The 22,920-nt window shown below is 38.6% G+C and overlaps 1 protein-coding gene across 1 annotated transcript in view; it reads right to left on the bottom strand.

The window, feature by feature from the left end:
* Hecw1 (HECT, C2 and WW domain containing E3 ubiquitin protein ligase 1) overlaps window positions 1-22,920 on the bottom strand; it is a 145,055-nt gene that overhangs the window by 47,938 nt on the left and 74,197 nt on the right. Inside the window, exons 11-16 of the mRNA XM_028769853.1 lie at window positions 21,654-21,839; window positions 13,253-13,387; window positions 8,890-8,995; window positions 7,642-7,738; window positions 2,084-2,167; window positions 1,051-1,160 (exon numbers count right to left, since the gene is read on the bottom strand). Of these exons, the coding sequence (XP_028625686.1) occupies window positions 1,051-1,160; window positions 2,084-2,167; window positions 7,642-7,738; window positions 8,890-8,995; window positions 13,253-13,387; window positions 21,654-21,839 (718 nt within the window). The remainder of the gene's footprint in view (window positions 1-1,050; window positions 1,161-2,083; window positions 2,168-7,641; window positions 7,739-8,889; window positions 8,996-13,252; window positions 13,388-21,653; window positions 21,840-22,920) is intronic.

The raw sequence follows: 22,920 nt of genomic DNA, 5'->3' as shown, positions 1-22,920 counted from the left end.
CCTGAACACCTCAGTGTAGCTTGGAGACTACTGCACGACACGAATTATTACAGAAGACAAACACATTTTAGTATTTTCCTACTGTCGTCATTCTTCAGCATATAAATATCAAAACTGATATGCCTTTGGATTGAGTTAGTTTAGAGTGCTTGATTTTAAAAAGCCTTCCATGAGTTTTATTTAAAAAAAAATCAATGAATATGGGCTTAAGATTAGAACAGAATTTCCAACAGCTTCTGAAATAGCCATAAATATTCCTCTGTGGTATGTATTTGTATAAAGCAACATTCTTAGAAGGGACACTTATAAGACCAAAATATAAAACAAATCTGAAGAACATTGAAGACACTGTATGACCCACAGTATCAGATAGTCAACATTTTAATATTTTTGCTAAAATAAACGAAGACCTGCACACCATTTCTATGCAAACTTTCTTTTGCCCGTAATAAATGCCTTTGAAATGCTTGGAGTGGCCATTAGGGCAGAATGACAGGTTAAGGTATGGATCCAGCTTTATAAGGGGACAGAGAGTAAATAAAGTAGGCTTTTAAGGCAATACAATTTTGCTAGTATTGCTCATATCTACTGCTGTAAATATGAAATCTCCCACAGAAAATATAAATATGGCCAAGCATGGGCAGATTTCTAGAATCATTACTTAGAGATACTGAGTTTGATTTTATTGTTCACTTGGGCATATCACACTCCTGTAATCTCAGTATCTGGGAGGCTATCTCAATATAGCCATGAGCTTTAGGCTGGCTTGGGATAGTTATTAGAATATATTTTATTTTCTTTCTCAATCATTTAGAAACATAAACAAGTCCCACTGTAGCTTGGGGAAACTATAAAAACAGGCAGAAGTTTAGTTTGTCAATACCCGATTTACAGTGTACTTTTGATTAGGATGGAGAGAGAGAGAGAGAGAGAGAGAGAGAACACATGCACTCACACACACAACTGTATGTCTGTATGTATTCGATTTCAGTCGGTGAAAACACACAGGACCACTAAGAAAACACACACTAGGCCAGAATTCCAAGTTACCTGGGGAGTTCTGGGGTGAAGAACAGGGTGAACAGCGGGGAGAGAAGCTATATCCAGGGTGGAAGGCAGATTGCAGGGGGACATAGGACATGATCTCTTCTTCAAAGAGACTGTCAAGGTTAAAAAGAGGAAAGTTAGTTGTCCTCCCCATGAAGAAGTATACACAGACTTTGAAAGAGCAGTTAGAATCCCCACTTGCAAATTCTCTGGTTCTTTAACCCTTTGTTAGCCCTACAACAAAGTCTCCATTAAGAACTTCACAGCCCCTTGAAGGGGGCAGTTCTGATGCTAAGTTCCTGTTCCCCAATTGGTTCTTGACTTGTCAATAAAGAAAGCCCAGGGTCAATTGCTGAATGGAAGGTATAGGCAGTACTTCTGGGTCCCAGGAAGAAAAGGCAAGGAAGGAGAGAGGGTTTTTTTTTTCTGCCATGGTTTGGAGGAAGAAGAACACAGAAACCATGTGAGGGGCATGGGTGAAGGGAACTGGGACCTGTGGCCACTACTACATGTGGGTGGCCAAGGATGTTTAACAGGGGCTAGGTGGAACTAGCCACTAAAGTTTAGATCAGGTGGAGCGACAGAGATAATAAATTGGTAAGGGTATATTTTTCTAGGCAGAAGATATTAGCACCCAGCAAATCTGCCAAGAAGGCAAGTTGTAAAGGAACAAACTGTGTATGTGTCATTTATCCTCAGATTCAAGGGAAGCTGGGAGGGGGCTGGTAGCATCACGTCCCAGAGCTAAAGGTGGGTAGAGCAAAAGGGAAGCCAGGTAGGGGCTGATAGTGCAGTCTCAGATCCAGGAGCAAAGGTGGTAGCATAAAACTATACATAACAGCTCCTAATGCTCTAGTTGCACATCTAACAATAAGTATGCACAGCAAGGGCTGTCAATCAAGGACAGAATCTCTGCTTCTATGATCTTCTAGAGCAAATGGAAAGTGTGATTCTCATCCTTTTCAAGCTGGTTTCAAGGCCTTCTCCAACTTCTCCACTGTAGCTTTTCATGAAGGTCTCAGGTCCAACCTCTTACCTCAGCAAAATGACTAGATCTGCATCACAGGACAATTTCTCAAGCCCATGATTGCCCTCTGTCCGAATATAATGGATTTTCTCCCTAGAATAATTTGAAAAGAGAATGAGAATTACATATCAACTCAAAAGCTAAGGAATGAATAAATCACTTTAGATTTATTTTTATCCTTTCTTGCAACATGGCTAACAGCATTCCACCCAACATCTGGTTCATTTCATAGTACTCAAAGGTCATCTTTGAATTGCTTGGAAGCTTTTCAAGAGATGGCTCCTTCTGAGACTCACATAAAGAGTCTGAAGTTGAGCATAGCAAAGTCAGAGTATGCTTGAGACAGAGAAGACCACAGTAAAGCTAGGCGTGAACTGTGAAAAGACCTCTCTTCGCTCAAGGTATATTGGGAGTCACAAAAGAACAAAGTGAAGGCTGTCTCTAGGGAAATCTTCCTGCCTGATAGAAAATGAATAATGCCACAATGGGAGCAGAGGGAGCCCTGGAGCCTTAGAATGACCAGGACATACAGGTTTAGTCAAAGCTCAGATCTCAGTCTGTCTTGGTTTAGTTACAGGTTACCCATTCTGATCTCCAACTCTAATCTAGAAAATTGCATCAAGTAAGTCTATGGTAAGGAGTATTGATTTTGCTCATATTGACTTTTCAATTTGCTTTCTGATAATAGCAACGCCACTATCTTCAGTAATCACCCTACACATGCATGCTTTAAGTGAGTTAAATTTGTCTTTATGCAGCTAAATTTGGGGAAAATTTAAGGATTGTTTTATTCTTAAATATTTATATTTTTAATAAAATTTATATTTTTATATCATGTGAGACTCAATAAAAAATAATTAAAAATGAAAGCATGAAGATATCACATATACCATTCACTTGGTTTACCCCAGCAGGGACTACTGCCAGTGCAATGTTGTTCTCTCTCTGACAGTGACTCCAGATATATGGGCATTTTCTTTAAGGTTTTTTTTTTCATGGTTAACCATTTCATTTATTGGTCTTCTTGTGCATCATGGGTAAGGGGTTGCCTACAGGACCATGAAAGATCCCAGAACAGCTGCACTGGAAGCATGGGTGATATCTTCCCTACAGAATAAACAATGAAGTTTCCTTTCCCCTAGCTTTCCCCACCCTATATATTCAAGGCCCTCTCTGAAATCCTGAGGCCACAAGCATTAGAGCAGAATTGCATGCAAATGACTGGGAGAAGAGGCTGGCTGCATCTTTCTTGGTGGGAATCTCAACAGCCTAATGTGTGATGGACTCTGGTAAGTAGACACAGCTGACCTTATGAAGGTGTACAGTGTGGTTCAGAAGACAGAGCCTTACACAGCATAGTCCTAGAAAAGGACTTCATTCCTAATATCCATAAAGTGGTAGTAAAACAAATGTCCATCAACAGATGAATAGACATCTAGGTCCATTCATGTTATAACAACATAATCCTGAAGCCTGATAGTGTGTAAATGAGCCTTTTCCACACACATATCTAAAACTTCAGATTCAGAATCTATATATGAAGAAAAGAGTCAATATTTGTCTTAACAATCTGGTTTCTTTTGCTTAAAATAATTTCTACTCATTTTCTTTCAATGTTATGTTTCCATTTTTTCTTTATGGCAAATATAATTCTGTATTGTGTATGCATCAGTTTTCCTTTATCCATTCATCTACTGATGAACATGTAGGCTGAGTCTATTTCTTAGCTGTTTATAGCACAAAAGTAAATATTAAGCTTTTGATTTAACTTATTTTTTTGAGAATGTCATATATGAGTACTATATTTATATTTCTACCACTATCTCTCCCCCTTGAATACCTCCCATGCATCCCCACTCCCTATAAAACTGAAGTTTTTTTTCTGTAATTATTATTGTAGAATAGGGATGTTTTTGAAAGGTAAGGGAATCTTTGGGGACTCTTTAAAATATGTAATATGTTGTTGAACAGAGGCATGACTTGGGGTTCAACTTCATTTGAGATAAAACACTACTGCAGTAATTGCTATAAGCAAAACCTGGAGATGTTCACGGTGGCTTCTCTCTGGGGTTCAGTGGGTAACAGAAGCCCAGCTCCTTAACTCTCTATCTAGAAATACTTATAATACATGTGAGTAAGTCAGTGTATAAATATGCATATATAATTTAAGTAGAATTTACTCATCTTGGCTGACAATACCCCCTGCAAGAGGCAAAGACCATTTAACACCACCCTCCGAAACCAGGCATAGAAGCCCTCATTTGAGTTGTTGGTCAGGATTTTCCAAGAGTCCCCCAAAATATTATAGGCTATTGTTACTGCCCTTGGCTCCTCTGCAGAGCTGCAAGGTAAACTCTTATTGCTGAAAACACCATGCACTTAAGAAACAGGGACTAGAGGACCCTGAGATGGATCTGACCCGAAAGCTTCTAAAGAAGGAAAGCAACCAGAAAGCACCATGCAAGCTTCCAAAGGATGGAAGTGACTAACAGTTCTACCCAGCTATGATGCCTATGAACCATGACAACAACCTTCATAGGACGATAACCCTAAAGGTATACAGTAGGGCCATGGGTCACTCATACCTTGGTGGTAACCAATAGCTGTATAATTAAACTTAAGATCTGTTCAACAAGAGGAAAACATACTGGGACAATCAATAGGGTAAAGAAGAAGCCCGCAGGATGGGAGAGAACCTTTGACAAATATATATCTGATAGAGAATATTAGAATATATAAAGAACTTAATCAGTAAAAAAAAAAACCCAAATGATCCATTAAAACATGAGCCTGGAACATGAACAGAGTATTCTCAAAAGAAGAAAGATATGGATAAGGTATTTCTTTTAAAATTGTTTATTATCCTAGCAATAAGGGAAATTAGTAATCAAAACTATAAGAGATTATTATAGGCCCAGGACCCCTAAGACTAAGTTCTCAGAACAAAAGGAGATTTATTTGACAGAGGGACAAAGGGCAGGGAATATATGAAAAAGACAGGAAGTAAAGACTGAGAGGGAAGGGACGGGAACAAGAGAGAGGAGGAAGTATTTTATTTATCCTGGGGGATAAAGGACTGCTTCCAAATAGGAGACAGATGTGACCCATAAACCTGCAGTTTATAAAGGCAAACGGGAAACTCCATGTTAGGATGAAGTGTTTAATTTTAGTTGGGAATGTTAATTAGATAAACAAAAGAGGGTTTTGATTGCTGGACTTCAATACTTTGATAGTGGGACCTTGGGCAGTCAGCCTAAGTGAGTAGACCTTGGTAGCTAGCTTTAGGAATGAAATCTAATAGTTTTTAGCAAGGCAGAGAGAAGGAACTAGGGAGAAGGGCAAGGCCTGCCAGAGCCATTCTCGAGTTGGTCAGAGTTTCTTCTAAAACAATTTTGAAATTTCATCTTACCTGAGTCATAATGGCACATATCAAGAAAACAACTAACAACAAATGATGGACCGGCTGTGAGGAAATGGAAGCTTTTATCCACTGCTGATGGATCAAAAACTGATCCAGCCACCATTGAAATCATGTGTAGAATTCCCAGAAAGCTAAAACTGAACCCACTCTACGACCTTCTCAGATCTGCTCCTCAGGTACTTACTCAGTCATGTTCATATCTGCTTATTCACAATAGCTGGGAAATTGAATTATTATTTTTTTTAAGATTATCATACAAGTACACGTTTTCCCCTCCCCCTTGTCTTGTTTCAAAGCCCTCTTTGCTTTCTTCTGAATCCATGGTCTCTTTCTGTCATGAATTGTCATTACATACATATGTAACTGGAAACCTAGCTAACTAGCCAGAGTTTATAAATCACAGAGTTTTGAGGAGAGCCCAAAACTACCACTTTACTATTTACTATTTACCACTTTACTATTTACTATTATTATCCCTAACTGCATTATAAATGTATCTTTATACCACAGATAAATGCAGTCCTCACCTCTCATCAAAGCAACTTCTCTTTGCAACAGGCAGAAACTATTACAGAAAATCACAACCAACCAAAATTCAGATCTTTAGAGCTCAGTCCCAACTGATACATTTACAATACAACAACTCCTTGTAACTAAGGCTCAGAGATCATTGCAGAAGAGTGGGTGAAAAGATTGTTGGAGCCAGAGGAACAGGGAGATTGATGTAAAATTGCTGTAAGAGTCTTTTTGGATTGTTAGAAGCCATATCCATAAAGTCTCACCAAGATGACTGCCTAGACATTAGCTAAAAAGAGATTATATCACTGCCTCAAGATAAAGACCTACAGGTAACTAAGGGATGCTTAGGGCAGGAAAAGTGCTATTCTACAGGGAAGAGAAGCAGGTGGTTATTCAGTGCCAAACCGTCAACCCTGAACATATACACAAGTAACACTGTACAGACCAAACAGGTTGTGTGTATGTGTGTGTGTGTGTGTGTGTGTGTATAAAAAGCAAGAAAGGGTATGTTAAAGAGAGCAAGTGGAAGAGAAAAATGATGTAATTATATTAAAATCTCTTCCTGCCATATAACCCAAATATTATCTTTGAGAATGCTGTGAAAGATGGAAGGCCCTTATTGCATTGTAAAGACTTACTTTCTTCAGCTAGAAGGCAAAAACTTCTGAAAAATCAAGATAAATTCAACCACAAGGATGGCAGAGGACAGAAGCCTAGAATAGCTGTTCTCCGAGAGGTTCTACCAGTAGGTGATAGAGACAAATGCAGATACTTACAGTCAACCATTAGACTGAAGTCTGGGATCCTATGGAAGAGTTTGGAGAAGGATTGAAGGAGCTGAAGGGGATGGCAACTCCATAGGAAGACCAACAGTATGAACTAACCAGACCCCTAGGAGCTTCCAGAGACTAAGCCACCAACCAAAGTGCATACATGGGCTGGTGCGTGGCCCCAGGCACATATGTAGCAGAGGACTGCCTTGTCTGACCTTAGTGGGAGAGTTTGTGTCTAATCCTGTAAAGACTTGAAACTCCAGGGAAAAGAATATGAGGAGAATGATTGGGGTGGGTGGGGGAGCACCCTCTCAGAGGCAAAGGGGATGGGGGATGGGGTGGAGAGTTTTTGGAGGAGTGACCGGGAAGGTGGGGGCGGGGAACAACATTTGGAATGTAAATAAATAAGATAACTAAAATAGAAAGAGGAGTAAAAATATCTAACATGACTCCCATATACTTGGATTTAAGTAGTTACACATAATACTTTGTGTTTGCTTATTTTTGAAGGTTGTCATCTAATTGTTTTAGCAATGAAAGAATTATATTTCAAAGCTAAAAATAATTTAGATTGTGCTTTATATAAGTATTGTTTATAAAAACTATGTTGTTTCTTGTCTGCTTTCCTTCAAGTCAGTGGAAATAATTTTAACATTGTGAAATTTGATAGGATTACCTTCTCTGAGCAACTTTCCAGAACACTGGACCCTTCCTCTTTTAGAACTCAACCTAAAACTTATACACAGGGATGAAGGTGTCACAAGCCTCACTGGCTCCTCTCCATAGTGTTGCTTTCCAACCTGGAAGAAAACCTGGAAGGATCAAGTACTCTAGGGTTGGGAGATGAACCCTACCTGAGTGTATGGTTTCTTGCCAAGCTTGGCTGACGTTCTTGCAGCATTTCAAAAATGTTTGGCTGGCGAAGAAATGCCACAATCTTGTCATTGTATGCTGAAACAGAAAAAAAAATGCAGAACAGTGAGGAAGATGATCATAAAATGCCCACTCGATAATAGGCAATAATGTAATCATTTGAAGTACTCTTAAGTAAGCCAAGCTCCAGTATAGAAACAGGACACAATAGCATTAGTATCTTAAAGGACATGAGTGAAAGTGAACTGGACCTGAGCGGCCATCTGTGAATGACAGGACAGGGCTACTTCATCTATTAGAGGGAAGGTGAAGATCTGCACAGCTCTCCTGCAGTAACATCTGTACTTAACGGTTCTTTCCCAAAGTTATTATGACAAAAAGATCTTTTTGTGAGCTCAAGGAAATCCTTTTCTGAGTGTTGGACCCTTGCTGCCATGGCTTTTTGTTGACTTTCCAGTCACAGGAATGAAAATATACATTATTTAGATTCTCACCTCATTCTGCTTAATACAAGTGCTTTGAGATTAAATAGTTGAAATTGGGAATAATGACTGTGCAAGCTTTCATCCTACACACGTGGAAAGAGAATCATAGACTAAAGACTATGAAGAACAACCATCTTATCCAGCTGTCAATCAAGAATTCCCATTGGTGCAGTGATGGCATTAATGAGACAGAGGGTAACCGACCCTTTTAAAAACTGATTTAGGATCTGCTCTGCAGGAAAGATCCCAAGTCTGGTACTCTAAACCTGATAAAGAACTATGACTGAGGAGGTCATAGGCTTAGGGGAGAACCTACCATTATTATGCTGATAAATAGGCAAAGTTTCAGACTGCCATTTTTATATTTATCTTTGTACCCACAGAGGAGTACAACTTGCGATGCTCATCAGAGAATCTTTGTTCAGTGGATAGTGGTTCCTGCAGGGACTCACAACTGGTCAAAATGTAGAGAGTAGGTGACTGTGGAGTACATAGCCCTACATGGGACCACTGTAGCGTACTTCTTCCTCTCAGGGCTCACTATACACAACAGAAAATAGGGCAGAAAGATTCGTACATAGCTTAGCCTACATAAAGTGTGGCAGGAGATCTAAATGTACTCTGTGAGAACCTGTCTCAAAAGAAAAGAAGAGAATGAATATGTGGGACTGTTGAAGGGTTCACAGGAAAGAGCAGTATTTTAAGCATTGGGTTGCTGGAGGCTCAATGACTAAGAATACATACCCAGTGGCAAGGACTCATGTTGATGTTGGCTTCGAATAGCAGCTATTAGGCTGTGCCCTGGCCTGGCCAGCAAAGATGCTCCTCTGTTTCTAGAGACTTCTGAGGCCTAATTTAAAATAAAAGTGTAGGATTGGAAATCTGCCATCAATTACAGATTTCCCTTGAAGACCATTTTCTTTTCTGCATGAAAGTTAAAATATCTTGGTATCACCTAGATTCAGAAAACAAAGTTAAAATCTTTAAAGTGACAAAAAACCAAGCAAATTTTAAAAATTGAGTAAGTGGAATGTTGGGTGTGTCATTTTGTAAAAATGATTGGGCCAAACGTTATGAACACTAATCAGTGCACTGACCAGAAACACTAGAGAAATAAATTCTATATAAGCATTAGTAGAAATATAAATCTATGGCTTTCTTTTGAGACAGTCGGTATTGAACTTCAGTACTGATGAGGGATGTACCTGCTCTTTAGGTAGTGTTCACCATCCTCAAATGGCTCTCTAGGTTTAGCATCTGTTATTCCAATGACTGCTCTGGTTTCTTTCTATATTGTATCTTTATTATCACATTTTTTACCAAATAAAATTATTATATCCAATTTACACATATAAAATCTAGAGTTTCAAAATATAATTTTAACCAATGTTTTCAATTATAGGAGAGAGAACTGGGATTCTAACTAATGCTTGACTGTAAAGTGTTTATTTATATTAAACCCTACTACCAGACTGCAAAATCTGTGATATCTTTGTTTAGCTTAACATACATATTTTATGATGAGTAATTGAAACATAGGTCAGTTTTGAAAATTAATCAAGCTCCTAAGATCTAAAACATGTAGTAATTTTTCTATGATGAGTCCATATACATTTTGTCTCTTAAGACCTTAGAGCCCAGCATTGTGGTACATGGTTGTAATCTTAGATGCCTGGAAATAAAATCAGGGAATAAGAAGTTTTAGGCTAGCCTAGTTCTCAACCAGTTCAGGTTACTTGGGTGAGACCCTGTCTCAAAATCAAAGCAAATCAACCAACCAACCAAGCAACTAAGCAACCAACCAACTAACCAACCAACCAAACAAACAGAAACAAGACAGTATAGATTTTCCACTTTGAAATGTTTGTAAGATATATCAGCTAGACTATAAAACTTGAAAAGTATGATAATTAAGCCTTAATATATTTAACAATTTTGAAAAGAACCTAGTTACAATACTTAAAAGGGGATTAAATTCTAGTCACAAAGGACCTGTCCCTCATAGAATAACTAAGTCATACTTCCATACTCAACTCTGCTCAGCTGGTGTAGTTAGAAACCAGCCTTCAGAGCTGGAACTGTTGCAGTTCACTTTAGTCTCAAGCAAGTGGACACAACTTACAGCAGTGAATAATGTTTGCTGAGTAGATTAGCCAGTATCAGTCTCCGTATTTTCTTCACCAATTAATAAACATGTAAAAAATTTTTCTGAAACTGAAATGGTATGGGTTTTTCCTTGGAGGTAATTATTCCAGTTCACATTAATGTGTGTTTATACGTAGTAATGAGAGAATTCTTGATGATCATATGTGTGTGGATTAAGTGATAAATTATAGACAGAAATTATAGAAATAGATACATCTGAAATTTGAGCTCCAGAAGACTTGGGGACATGACTTTAGGAGATCCTTTTTGCCTCATTTCCAAGGAAGTTATTGTAACTTGGTGGATTATGTTGAAATGAATAAGACTTTTAAACAGAAAGGGCGTCCTCCTTGGCTCCATGGAGAATTAGTGTTGAAGGTACGCTTCAGAAAAAAATGGTGCTTACTTCTGAGCTCACATGCTTACTGGGAAAATTAACTCAGACTGAAAAGTTTAAGAAGCCAAATGAATTTAGAAAGGTAATGAATATGATCCTTCAAAAAGCCCGAAGACTTTCATTGCTCAGCAGAAAGTAATCATAAGTGGGAAAAGAAGATAAAACCAGGGAAGAGACTATAGGATGGGGATAGAGTATTTACAGGGCATGGTTTTATTTTTTTCTTTTCAGTTCTCTGTCAATTATTAGTCCATGGTTGTATTACTGAAGTTCTCTCCAGGGTCTTACGGAGAGAACATTTTTTTAAAAAATTAATCATTCCATTCATTTACATCTCAAATGATATCCCCCTTCCTAGTTACCCCTCCACAAACCCCCGTCCCACATCTGCCCTCTCCCCCATACCCTTTGCCTCTATGAGGGTTCCCCACCCCCCCACCCACCCACCCACCCACTCCTACCCCACCACTCCAGCATTCCCCTATGTTGGGATATCAAACCTCCACAGGATCAATGGCCTCCCCTCCCATTGATGTCAGACACGGCCGTACATTGGTCTTATTTCTTCTTGAGCTCCCTATGGTCTGTGGATTGTATTGTGGGAATTGTCAGCTTTTGGGCTAATATCCAATTATCAGTGAGTGCATACCATGTGTGTTCTTTTGTGATTGGGTTACCTCACTCAGGATATTTTCTAGTTCCATCCATTTGCCTAAGAATTTCATGAATTCATTGTTTTTAATAGCTGAGTAATACTCTATTGTGTAAATGTACCACATTTTCTATATCCATTCTTTTGTTGAGGAACATCTGGGTTGTTTCTAGCATCTGACTATTATAAAGAAGGCTGCTATAAACACAGTAGAGCATGTGTCCTTGCTATGTGTTGGAGCATCTTTCAGGTATATGCTCAGTAGTGGTATAGCTGGGTCTTCAAGTAGAACTATTTCCAATTTTCTCAGGACATGCCAGATTGATTTCCAAAGTGGTTTTACCAGCTTATAGTCCCACCAGCAATGGAGAAGTGTTCCTCTTTCTCCATATCCTCGCTAGGATCTGATGTCACCTGAGTTTTTGGTCTTTGACATTCTCATCGGTGAGGTGGAATCTCAGGGTTGTTTTGATTTGCATTTCCCTGATGAATAAGAATGTTGAACATTTCTTTATGTGCTTTTCAGCCATTTTATATGTCTCAGTTGAGAATTCTCTGTTTATCTCTGTACCCCATTTTTATAGGGTTATTTGGTTCTCTGGCTAACTTCTTGAGTTATTTATATTTTGGATATTAGCCCTCTATCAGATGTGAGGTTGGTAAAGATTTTTTCCCAATCTGTGAACTGCTGTTTTGTCCTATTGACAGTGTCTTTTACCTTACAAAGCATTTCAATTCTATGAGGTCTCATTTGTCAATTATTGATCTTAGAGCATGAGCTACTGGTATTCTCTTCAGAAAAATTTTCCCTGTGCCTATGTGTTTTAGACACTTCCCCACTTTCTCTTCTGTCAATTTCAGTGTATCTGGTTTTACGTGGAGGTCGTTGATCCACTTGGACTTGAGCTTTGTACAGGGAGATAAGAATGCATCGATTTGCATTCTTCTACGTGCTGTCCTCCAGTTTTGAACCAACACCATTTGTTGAAAATGTTGTCTTTTTTTTCTACTGGATGGTTTTAGCTTCTTTGTCAAAGATCAAGTGACATAGGTGTTTGGGTTCATTTCTTGGTCTTCAATTCTATTCCATTGATTTACCTGCCTATCTCTGTATCAATACCATTTAGTTTTTGGTTTTTAAATCACTATTGCTCTGTAGTATAACTTGAGGTCAGGTATGGTGATTTCTCCCTGAAGTTCATTTATTATTGAGAATAGTTTTCGCTATCCTGGGTGTTTTGTTATTCTAAATGAATTTGAGAATTGCTCTTTCTAACTTTATGAAGAATTGAGTTGAAATTTTGATGGGGATTGTGGAGAGAACATTTTTAAGAAAGGTTTTCGGCAGTGGTGGTGCACACCTTTAATCCCAGCACTCGGGAGGCAGAGGCAGGCGAATTTCTGAGTTCCAGGCTAGCCTGGTCTACAGCGTGAGTTCCAGGACAGCCAGGGCTACACAGAGAAACCCTGTCTCGATACAAAACAAAACAAAACAAAACAAAACAAAAAAAAGAAAGGTTTTAAGACAGTCATACACAGAACATCACCAATTCTGTCCTTTTAGTAGCATTTTCAGGCTACTGATCGGCAGTAGTATACTTTTGATATCCTATGTTTGTATAGAGGTCTCTTAACATTATGTATTGAGTTTCCTTAAAACCAGATAGATTTTTAGTAAAGGTGGCTTGACTAAAAGAAAGAACAGAAGGAAGACAGCCTGAGATATATCAAGGCAGCTAATCGGGCACCCCACAATAATCATTCATTCTTCCACTGCAAAAATATCAATATGCCTTCATCTCTCACAGGACATACACCTCTAGATCATGAAAACTAAGAAATTAAGAAAAATTTCATGGCTCCAGAGAAGAGCCGAGACTTGGAAACAATGATTCAAGGCAGAGAGAACATACCTCTCCAGCACTGTAACTCCGGAGCCTCTGGAGGTGCTGTCGGTGGGTCAGATGATTGGGAAGACGGCCATTCTGAAGAGGGATTCGGGGATCAATGAAAGTAGTAGCTCGACTGTTGTGGTCCACGAAGAAAGACTGCAGATGGACAGCAAGACAACACAGTGTGAGAGGTGGAGCTCATATTCTATGATTCTTACGGGGTTCAGTTTCTTAGTTTCATTTCCTGTGGCTGTGCTTAAATACTTGAATAAAAGAAATTTAAGGGAGAGAGGCTTTGTCCTGGCTGACAGTTAGAGGATACCTTGATCATGATGGGAATGTCAAGGCAACAGGAGCTTGAAGCAGCTGCATCCACAATTAGGAACCAGAAAGCAAATGGATGCATGCTGCTCCTCAGTTCCCCTTCTCCATCCATATAGCCCAGGATCCTGGCCAGAGAATAGGGTCATACCAGGGTATGGCTCTTCCCACCTCAATTAATGTAATTGAGAAAGTCCTGCACGTGTTCAAAGACCATCTCTTAGATGCTTCTAGTTTCTGTCAAGATGACAATTAACACTGGCCATCATAGGCATCATACTTATTTTGACCCCTTATTTTCCATATAATTTTAAACCTACCTGACACTCATCTAATAGATGAGGAAAAACACATGGGCATTCAACAGTACTTGAATGAAGAGAATAACCAAGTTTCCCCAAAATCATAGCGCAGAGAGACAACTACAAAAATAGTTTTTGAGTTTTCCCCTAATCTTTTCTTTTTCTCATGGCCATATAAAAATATCTATGGGTTCTCTACACATAAAACGATATACTTTTGTTATAAGAAAATTTCAAAATTTCTGGTCATTTCTCCAAGTCATTAAAAAATCTTCTAACAAAAATTTAATGAACAGGTAATTAAATTGGATGGTTTATAATAATCCAGTACCCTTTGTTGCCAGATTCTCTGCTCCTTTTCAATATAGCATTAGAAAATTAACTAAATAATGCATAAGAAGAAAATGAAAGGGTTACAAAAAGGAAAATAAGTCAAAGTATTCCTATTCATAGATATGATTGTACACATGAGCAATGCTAACGACTCACCCAAAACTTCTTACAGCTGATAAATGCATTCAGCAAAATGATGGGAACAAAAGTAATTTCCAAATAATAGCTTTCTTATATGCCAATAACAATTATACTGAAAAATAAATCAGATAAACAATACCATTCATAATACACACTGCACTCACTATGACAAATACAAATACTTGAGAATAAACCTAATAAAACAAACAAAAGATCTCTACAATAAAAACTTTAAGACATTGAATAAAGAAAATTTCTTGTAAGTACTACAAATGTAGTGTGCTACATTAATAATTTTATTCATTAATCATGGCTTTTAATTATACAAATTACAGAGTATAAAGATTGTTAGAAGTATGTTTAATTTTGAGATTTCTGAGAATCCCTAGGAACACTGACTTATTGTGCCTGAATCTCAAAGAGTAGTGTGACAGAATTTGAAACAATGAGAAACTTTTTTCATCTAAATGTATCATTGTTATTGAATAAATGGGGATTTAAACATTTTATTTTTGAAGATTTATACATAATTACTGTATTTACATAATTTCCACCCCTCCCATTGCCTCTCCAACTCTTTTCATGTTTCCCCACTCCCTCTTAAATTCATGACCCCTTATTCTTTGATTATTTTGGTTTTTAATACTTATTTTTATTTCATTTGTGTACATGTTTTACATATATATACATAAACACACACACACACATACACACACACACACACACACACACATATATGTGTGTGTGTGTGTGTGTGTGCCAGGTGCCTATAGAGTTAAAAAAAGCTGTTGGATCCCTTAGAACTGGAGTTATGGATGACTGTGAGCCTCCAGAATAGCAAGATGATCCCAAGACAACAATAGAAGCATTTAAACCTTGGGAGTTGCCAACAGCCATTTAATTGGACTTCAGGCCCCCTCAAGGAGAGAGAATTCATGCCTGGTACTGAAAACTTAGCCAAATACCCATAGTCGGTGAGGTCATGGACCCTAGAACAGAAATACTACTTCTAATTTTCTACTTGTGGTCTAAGTACTTATTCTTATATCATAGATATGTGTATCCCTCACCTTTCATCAAAGAAACATCTTTTGCAGCAAACGGACACAATTACAGAAAGCCACAACTACTTAAAATATAGAGAGAACTGACTTGGGATATGAACCCTTAATGATATCTCTACAGCACAATCCCTATACCTAAGGTTCAGGGAACTTCATGGAAGATGGAGAAGAAAGCTTGTAAAAGTCAGATCTTGATGCCTGCTGTGAGATAGTGTGTTCTCTATATGACAGGATATCTGAAGCGATGAAATATAAAAATATGGCTGTCTAAAGAAGACCTTCACATTAACAACACTACCTGACATCCCAGCATAGATGGGGAAAATCTTACATGGCCCTGCCTCTAGATGAAGAGCAAGGAAATTAATAGCTACTTGGAGAGAGAAACTCAATATTTTCCAGAAATGAGCTCACTGATATGCTATCCAATCCCAAGCAATTATCCCTAAATGCACAAGCAGCAGAAGCTAGCAAGCGCTCTCTCTCTCTCTCTCTCTCTCTCTCTCTCTCTCTCTCTCTCTCTCTCTGTGTGTGTGTGTGTGTGTGTGTGTGTGTGTGTGTGTGATAATTAAAAAATAATGGGGCAGGAGAGAAACTGGTCTGATTTTAGAATATATGAAGAAATCAAAGAAGTAAATACTAAGAAAAAACTAATTTAATTTAAAAATCACTATAGAACTGAACAGAAAGATTTCAAAAGAAAAAAATACAAGTGTCTGGTAAACACATTAAAAAAGCGCTCAGCATCCTCAACTACCAGGTTGATGAAGATTAAAATGATTAATATTCTATTTCACTCCAGTCAAAATGGCTATTATAAGAAATACAATGATAACAAATGCTAACATCGAGGTGTTAAAAAACAAATTCTTGCTCTGTTTGTCCATGTGTCAATCCATGTAGTCACTCTGGAAATCATCTAGAGTGTTAAAAAGACCAGCCAAACAAAACACAATGAGATTGCATTCAGCTATAAAGAAAAATGAAGTCATGAAATTTGTAGTTTAATAGAGGAAATTGAAAAATTATACTGGGATAAGCTGTGCTATGAAATAATAATGCCACATGAATTATCTCATATGCAGAACCTAGTTTGAGTCATTTGTTTTGGAATAGATGAGAATGTCAGGAGACAAGAAAGGGGCCATTGGAGTAGATACATTGAGGGAGGAGGGAGAGAAAAATATAAATAAGATAACAGTAGAGAAGGTGAATACTCACAGAAAGATTTAAGCAGAGAGGAAATAAGGGATGGGGAAATGAAGAGATGGGGGAAGTGTTAAGAAAAATGAAGAACATCTGACAAATCCATATGTAAATCAACAGTCCTGAAATCCAGTAAAAGAGACATATTAAGGGGTGGCAGAGCATATGTAATATGAAAGAAATTAGAGAACACTAGAGGTTAAGGGTTTTAGAAAGCGCAGAGTTGGGGATTAATGTGGATAGAAGATGGGGTCGGTTAATCAAAAGTACAAATGTATGAAAGTGGCCTTATAGAGAGCCACTAGTCTTCAATTTAACTAAAGATATAAATAAAAAGCCTTGAAATGGAGGTACCTTGCATGGATATACAATGCTGCTTCCAGAATAATGAAAAATAGGTTTTAAATAAGATACTATACAAAACATGCCTTGGTTCATCAAATGGTATGTTAAAGATTAGCACATCTGGAGTATCTTATAAAGCAGCCAATTAAGTAATATCAGTAATGTGAGGATTCAAAAATGATGTGAGTGTTATAAAATATAATAATCTGAGTTTGACTGAAACATGAGTAGATAAAAATTAAATTTATGAAATGCTTATACAAAAATTTAAGCAAACAAGTATCAGCTAAATCAAAAAATGTTGAAAGTAAATTTTATTATTCAAATACATGTTTAGAAGTTCATAAATTAAATGTTTTTTATATTTGTGCATGTTGCATTTTTAGTAAAAATTCCTATAAGTTGAGTTGACTACTGAGATGAAAGAAAAATATTGAAGATTATTGATCTATACCAATCTACCTTAATAAATCTTGTGCAGATTTATCATCACATCACAGATAATTTTATAATGTTTATTTTAAAATTTATTTTAATTAAATTTGTTTTTTACCTCCTCAAAGACCAAGAATAATGCTCAGTGAGTCTGCTACCCTGGACAATTTATTATTAGACAGGATGTACTACATAGACTCTCTCTAACTAATGATCTAACTGATTAGATCATAGGGACACACCATCATGCTAGACATAAATCATTTATTTTAGATTAGCAGAGTTTCAATTTTAATATTTGATATTTGCTTCTTTAATTGATGTTAATATCTAAAATTCAATTATTTCCTCTGTTCTTTTTATTCTTGTTTCTACTTCAGGAACTTCTGTATGTAAGTCTTTCATCCCTATATAGATTTATTGGGGGCTAGCTAAATGCTAGGCATTATTCTTGGCCTTCAGGTTTCACAAAGAATTAAAGATTCTTACATTCTAGGAGCACAATATTGTATTGAAAAAGGATAATTATTTTAGTGCATGTGTTAAAGATGAAGGGAAAACTACATTACTTAATTAGTTATGGGGTGGGCCTTATAGAGAAAGGATGAAAATGTGGTAACACAGATCCAGAAAGATAAACAGTGCACATTCTGTCTCATTGGAGACCCCTATCTCCAAATCTTTAGATGTGGATACATATCCTGAAGTAACTGCAGAAATGAAGAAGGTAAAGAAAGAGAAAAAAGGAGCATCACCAGGGTGGGCAGTGGTGGAACAATAGAAAGGAGTATAGCAATGTATACATGATCTGATGGAGGGCATTTAAAAAAATAAGTGGGCTCTTATGAGTGAAAGGGAAGGTGATAAATAAGGAAGAAGGAAGGAGAACGCTAAACCAACAGCTAAGATGTTGAAAAAGTCATAATCAATCATACTATTAACCGTCTAAAGTACTTACCCTCCCCTATACATAAGCAGGTTAATAAATATACATATGTAGTTTAAATAGAAATTTTACATCTGGAATGACAACACCTCCAAGAGCCAAATGCCATCTAATGAAAACCCCAACACTAAACATGAGATGCTCCCTTTAGTGTTGCTGCTCAGAGTATTCCAAGAGACTTCCAAAACATGACAGGTGATTGCCACTACCCATGGTTATTCTCACCCCATCCTTGCAAGAGGGGCGAAGTAAATCACTATAGTTGAAGATACCATACACTTCAAAAACAAGGCCTAGAGGGCTCTGAATTGGAACTGACCTGAAAGATTCCTCCCTGAGGACTAACTTTCCATGGTATCAGAAGATGTCTTGCAAGCTTCCAAAGGAAAGAAGCAACCAATTTTCTTACCTAGTTATGTTTATAAATCAGAAAGACCAGAATGCCATCGCATAATAGTGGCATGTGTCCTTGGAGGTAACCAATAGCTCCCTGGTTAGATGTTAACACTGAACAAGAAAGAAACCATGCATGGAGTTGGAAACTTAGCCAACTACCTAGGGCTAGTAAAGTCATATATTTAGGAGGAGAAGCTACAACTACTACTTTACTAATGCATCATAATCCCTAACTACATTCTAAATATTTATCTATATACACACAGATTGTGGGTCTCCCTTCTCCCTGGGGCGGGGGTCATTGGCATCTGGCCCATGAAGGTAGAGTGAGCAGAAGCAGTGAGCAGGGTTTGGATGGTCGTGAGCATGACAGAAGGACTTCCGGAGACTGCTTCAGTGAGGCAGCTCTACTTTATTGTTCCGGGGTAGGGTACATAAAGGCTCTTAGGGGTATGTGTGGAAAGGGCTGATTGGTCATAACATAATACCTAATTATGAGAATGACTATCATAGACTCATATGTATGAATACTTGGTCTCAGTTGATAGAATGGTTTGGAAGACAAGAATCCCTTATTTAAGGTGCTATTTGAGAACTGTCTTAGTCAATGCCTTATGGGTGTGAAGAGACACCAAGACCATAGGAACTCTTGTAAAGGAAAACATTTAATTATGGCTTAATTACATGTTCAGAGATTTATTAGTTCATTATCATCACAGAGGGAAGCATGGCAGCACACAGGCAAACATGGTGCTTTAGAAGGGCTAAGAGCTTTACATCTGGATCGGTAGGGATAAGGGAGAAAGAGTGAGCTACTGGGTATGGCTTGTGCTTCTGAAACCTCAAAGCCCACCTCCAGTGATACACTTCAACAAGGCCACATGTCCTAATCCCTTTAAATTATGCAACTCCCTATGAGCCTGTGGGGCTGTTTTCATTAAAACCACCACATTCCACTCCCTGGCCCCCATAGGCTTGTAGCATATGAGTACAAAATGCATTCAGTCTAACTTCAAAAGTCAAATAGTCTATCAGTCTCAAATCTATTTAAAAGTCCAGAGTCCGAAGTCTCTTCTGAGACTCATAGTAATCTCTAAACTATAATTTCGTATAAAATCAAACTGAAAAACAGATTACATACTTCCAACATATAAAGCACAGGATATATACCACTGTTATAAAAGGGAGCATAGTGAGGAAATACTGGACTGAAATAAGGCAAACAAAACAGAACAAAGAAACAGTTGGGCAAGCTGTGCATTTCCATGTCTGATGTCGAATTCCTCTCAGCTTTGCTGACTGCCACATACTTCTCTCTTTTGGGCTGGTTCAAAACTTGGTCCGTAGCTTTCCTAGATAGGCATCCCATGACTCTGGCATTTCGGTATCCCAGACAATTTAGGCTTTACTTTCATAGTTTCACTCAAGGGCATCTCTGGGGCTCCATGCAAGGATACCCTCGACACATGTCTGGCCTCCATGGCTTTCCTAAGTTGCAGAGGGAGATTCCATAACCCCTTTTATATATCCTTGACTTTAAAACCAGAACCACATGGCTGATGCTGCCTCATTCTGTGACTTGCTTGAGCTGGGCCTCTTAATCAAATACATTTTTACCTGCTTTCTGTTTTTGATGGTTTCCTTCACTTCCTAAGTTTGGCTGGTCTGGAACTTGCTCTGTAGATCATGCTGGCATCAAAAACAGAGATCTGCCTGTCCCTGCTTTCTGAGTGCTGGAAGTAAAGGTGTATACCATCATGCTAGGCCATAAGCTTTTCTTTAATTCCTTTTTATAAGTTGGAAGCTTAGCTGGGTGGGGTCTTGCTTTTAGCTCACCACTACCTTCATTCCACTTAGCATCAGGCTTTTCTTTAGTCTGTTTTCACTTCCTGACATCTCCTTTCTCCTCCAACTGTACATTTTGTGCTTTTTTATTGCTCAGCTTGTCCCAACAAGGCCCCATTTACTCCAGCAAGACTCCATACTTCTTAATGTCACTTCCTAAGCATTCAGATATGAGCCTATGGGAGCCATTCTTACTGAAACCACCACAGGAAGGACTAGGAGGACTAGGAGGTATGGCCTAGTTGGAGTTGTTATGGTCTTGTTGGAGAAAGTGTGTCACTGGAGGTAGGCTTTAAGGTTTCAAAGTTCACACCAGCACCCACCCCCGGCCCCCCACCTCTCAGCTACTTCCCCAGCACCATGCCTACCTACCTTCATGCCTGTTGCTGCCATGATGATCATGGACTAAGTCCCTGAAAAGCAAGCCCCCAACTAAATGCTCTCCTTTATAAGAGTTACCTTCATCGTGGTGTCTCTTCACAGCAACGGAATAGTGACAAATACAGAAGTATTAGGAGGTGTGTGGTCTTTTTGAAAGAGGTGTGTTACTGGAGGCAGGACCAAAGGTTGCAAAAGACTTGTGTCATTCCCAGTAACTAGCCTTGCTCAGGATGTGAACTCTCAGCTACTGCTCCAGCACCATGCTTGCTGCCATGTTTGCTGCCAGGATAATCATGGGTTCTAACACCATGAAACCATAAGTCTCAAATTAAATACTTTCTTTTGGACAGTTGACTTTGTCGTAGTAAAGTAACTAAGACACAGGCCATTGAACAAAATCACTCAAAGGACATTATAAAGGTGTAAAGTTGGATGGTAGCCCTGGACCAAGCAGTATTTTGTTCCTCAGACAGCAGTGGCACAATTCGGCTTCTAGGATGAAGAAGCTAAGACTGCTAAATATCTCATAAGGCATTGTATATGCCTTGTGGAATAAGTAAGAAACCTGTTGTGGAAATCACTGCCTCCCTTCTTCCCAAGGGGCCAATCTTACCCTTCCCCACAGTCTTCCCCTCACTCTCTTCCTTATCTTCTGCATTGGGGAACCTTGGTGTTTGTTGAAAGCCCCGCATATTGATTGTTCTCACCTTTCCCTGATGATCAGTTTTGATCTCCCAACCCCGGGGCAGTTCCAGCCGAGTATCTGCAAACATGTTGATGAAGTTCACCAGGTCCCGGTTGTGCTGGTAGCGCTCAAAATTGCGAGCATCTCGTCGGACTTTCAAAATCATATGCTTCAGGCAAGTGCTACTTGTAAAAACCCTGTAGGCACTCTGAGATGGTTTGGGGGAAATGAAGGAAGAGGATGTGACATTAGAAAAGACAAGAGTAAACACATTTAAGACTTTAACATGGTATGAGTCCAAAGGCAGGCTTTAGAAGCAATGCTCAACAAGGAAAGTTGCACTCAATTCCTCTAGGCCTATCTGCCTGGCTGATTCTACTTGACCTTCAGGGTCTTCTTCCTAGTGTTAGTTACACTTGGGCTCTCTTAGACCTCACTGCGTGTCTCTGAACATAGCTCTTCTCCTTCCCATTTCCTCTGACTGTAGGACTACGCTTTTGATTTTTTTTCAAATCTATCTAACCCATGATAGTAGTTGTAGTTAAAGTTGGACTTCAGAATCCTATCATTCTAGTGAATTGATATGACATCTTTGGGTGAGGGGGTGAGAAAAAAAAGGCTGTTTTAAGACTTGTTAAGTTAGTCAAATTATAATTTTATGTTACATAGGCACCAAAGTGCTTGAAGAAGCTACCTGGTTGGTGTAGGGTGAGCACTCACATGCACCCATAAGTGATGAAACAACACTGTAGGAGGCTAAAGAAGGTCAGTCTAGTGTTCCCCACATTCTCAAGGCCCACACGGAGCCCAGTAAATAGAGCAGAGTATATATGCATACTTGCATACTTGTTATCCTTTACGATTCCCCACTACCTCATTGGGGATTTGCTCTGCCTAAACCCTCATTTCCTTCTCTCCTAGCCACAGCCTCTGTCCTTGCATCCAATCACTGCACCTACCTCACAGTCACCACTAACACTGGTACCCAAATAGAACCACCCAGTATTTCTTGAGTCTTCATCTGTTATTCATCAGTCGGCCATAGGAGATTCAACAGCATTAGCTGTTTTCTCAGCATTCTCCCAGAACTAAGCCATTTCTCCCTACTCTTTCTTCACCTCATTGAGCTTGGGGATTTAGTCATTTTTTGCTTGATTGGTTGATTTAGCCTTTTGTCTTGGACTCTCAGTACTTCTCTGAGACTCTGCCAGAGAAATGCTTCATCAGACTACCTAGTCATCAAAGCTGGTCTCCCAGAGCACCATGGGCTTCTGTTGCCAACTGAATAG

This window comes from Grammomys surdaster, unplaced genomic scaffold (genome assembly GCF_004785775.1).
Source record: "Grammomys surdaster isolate TR1022 unplaced genomic scaffold, NIH_TR_1.0 194, whole genome shotgun sequence".
NCBI classification, from domain to species: domain Eukaryota; kingdom Metazoa; phylum Chordata; class Mammalia; order Rodentia; family Muridae; genus Grammomys; species Grammomys surdaster.
The sequence above is the reverse complement of the archived record's forward strand: the minus strand, read 5'-3'. Positions and strand labels throughout refer to the sequence as shown.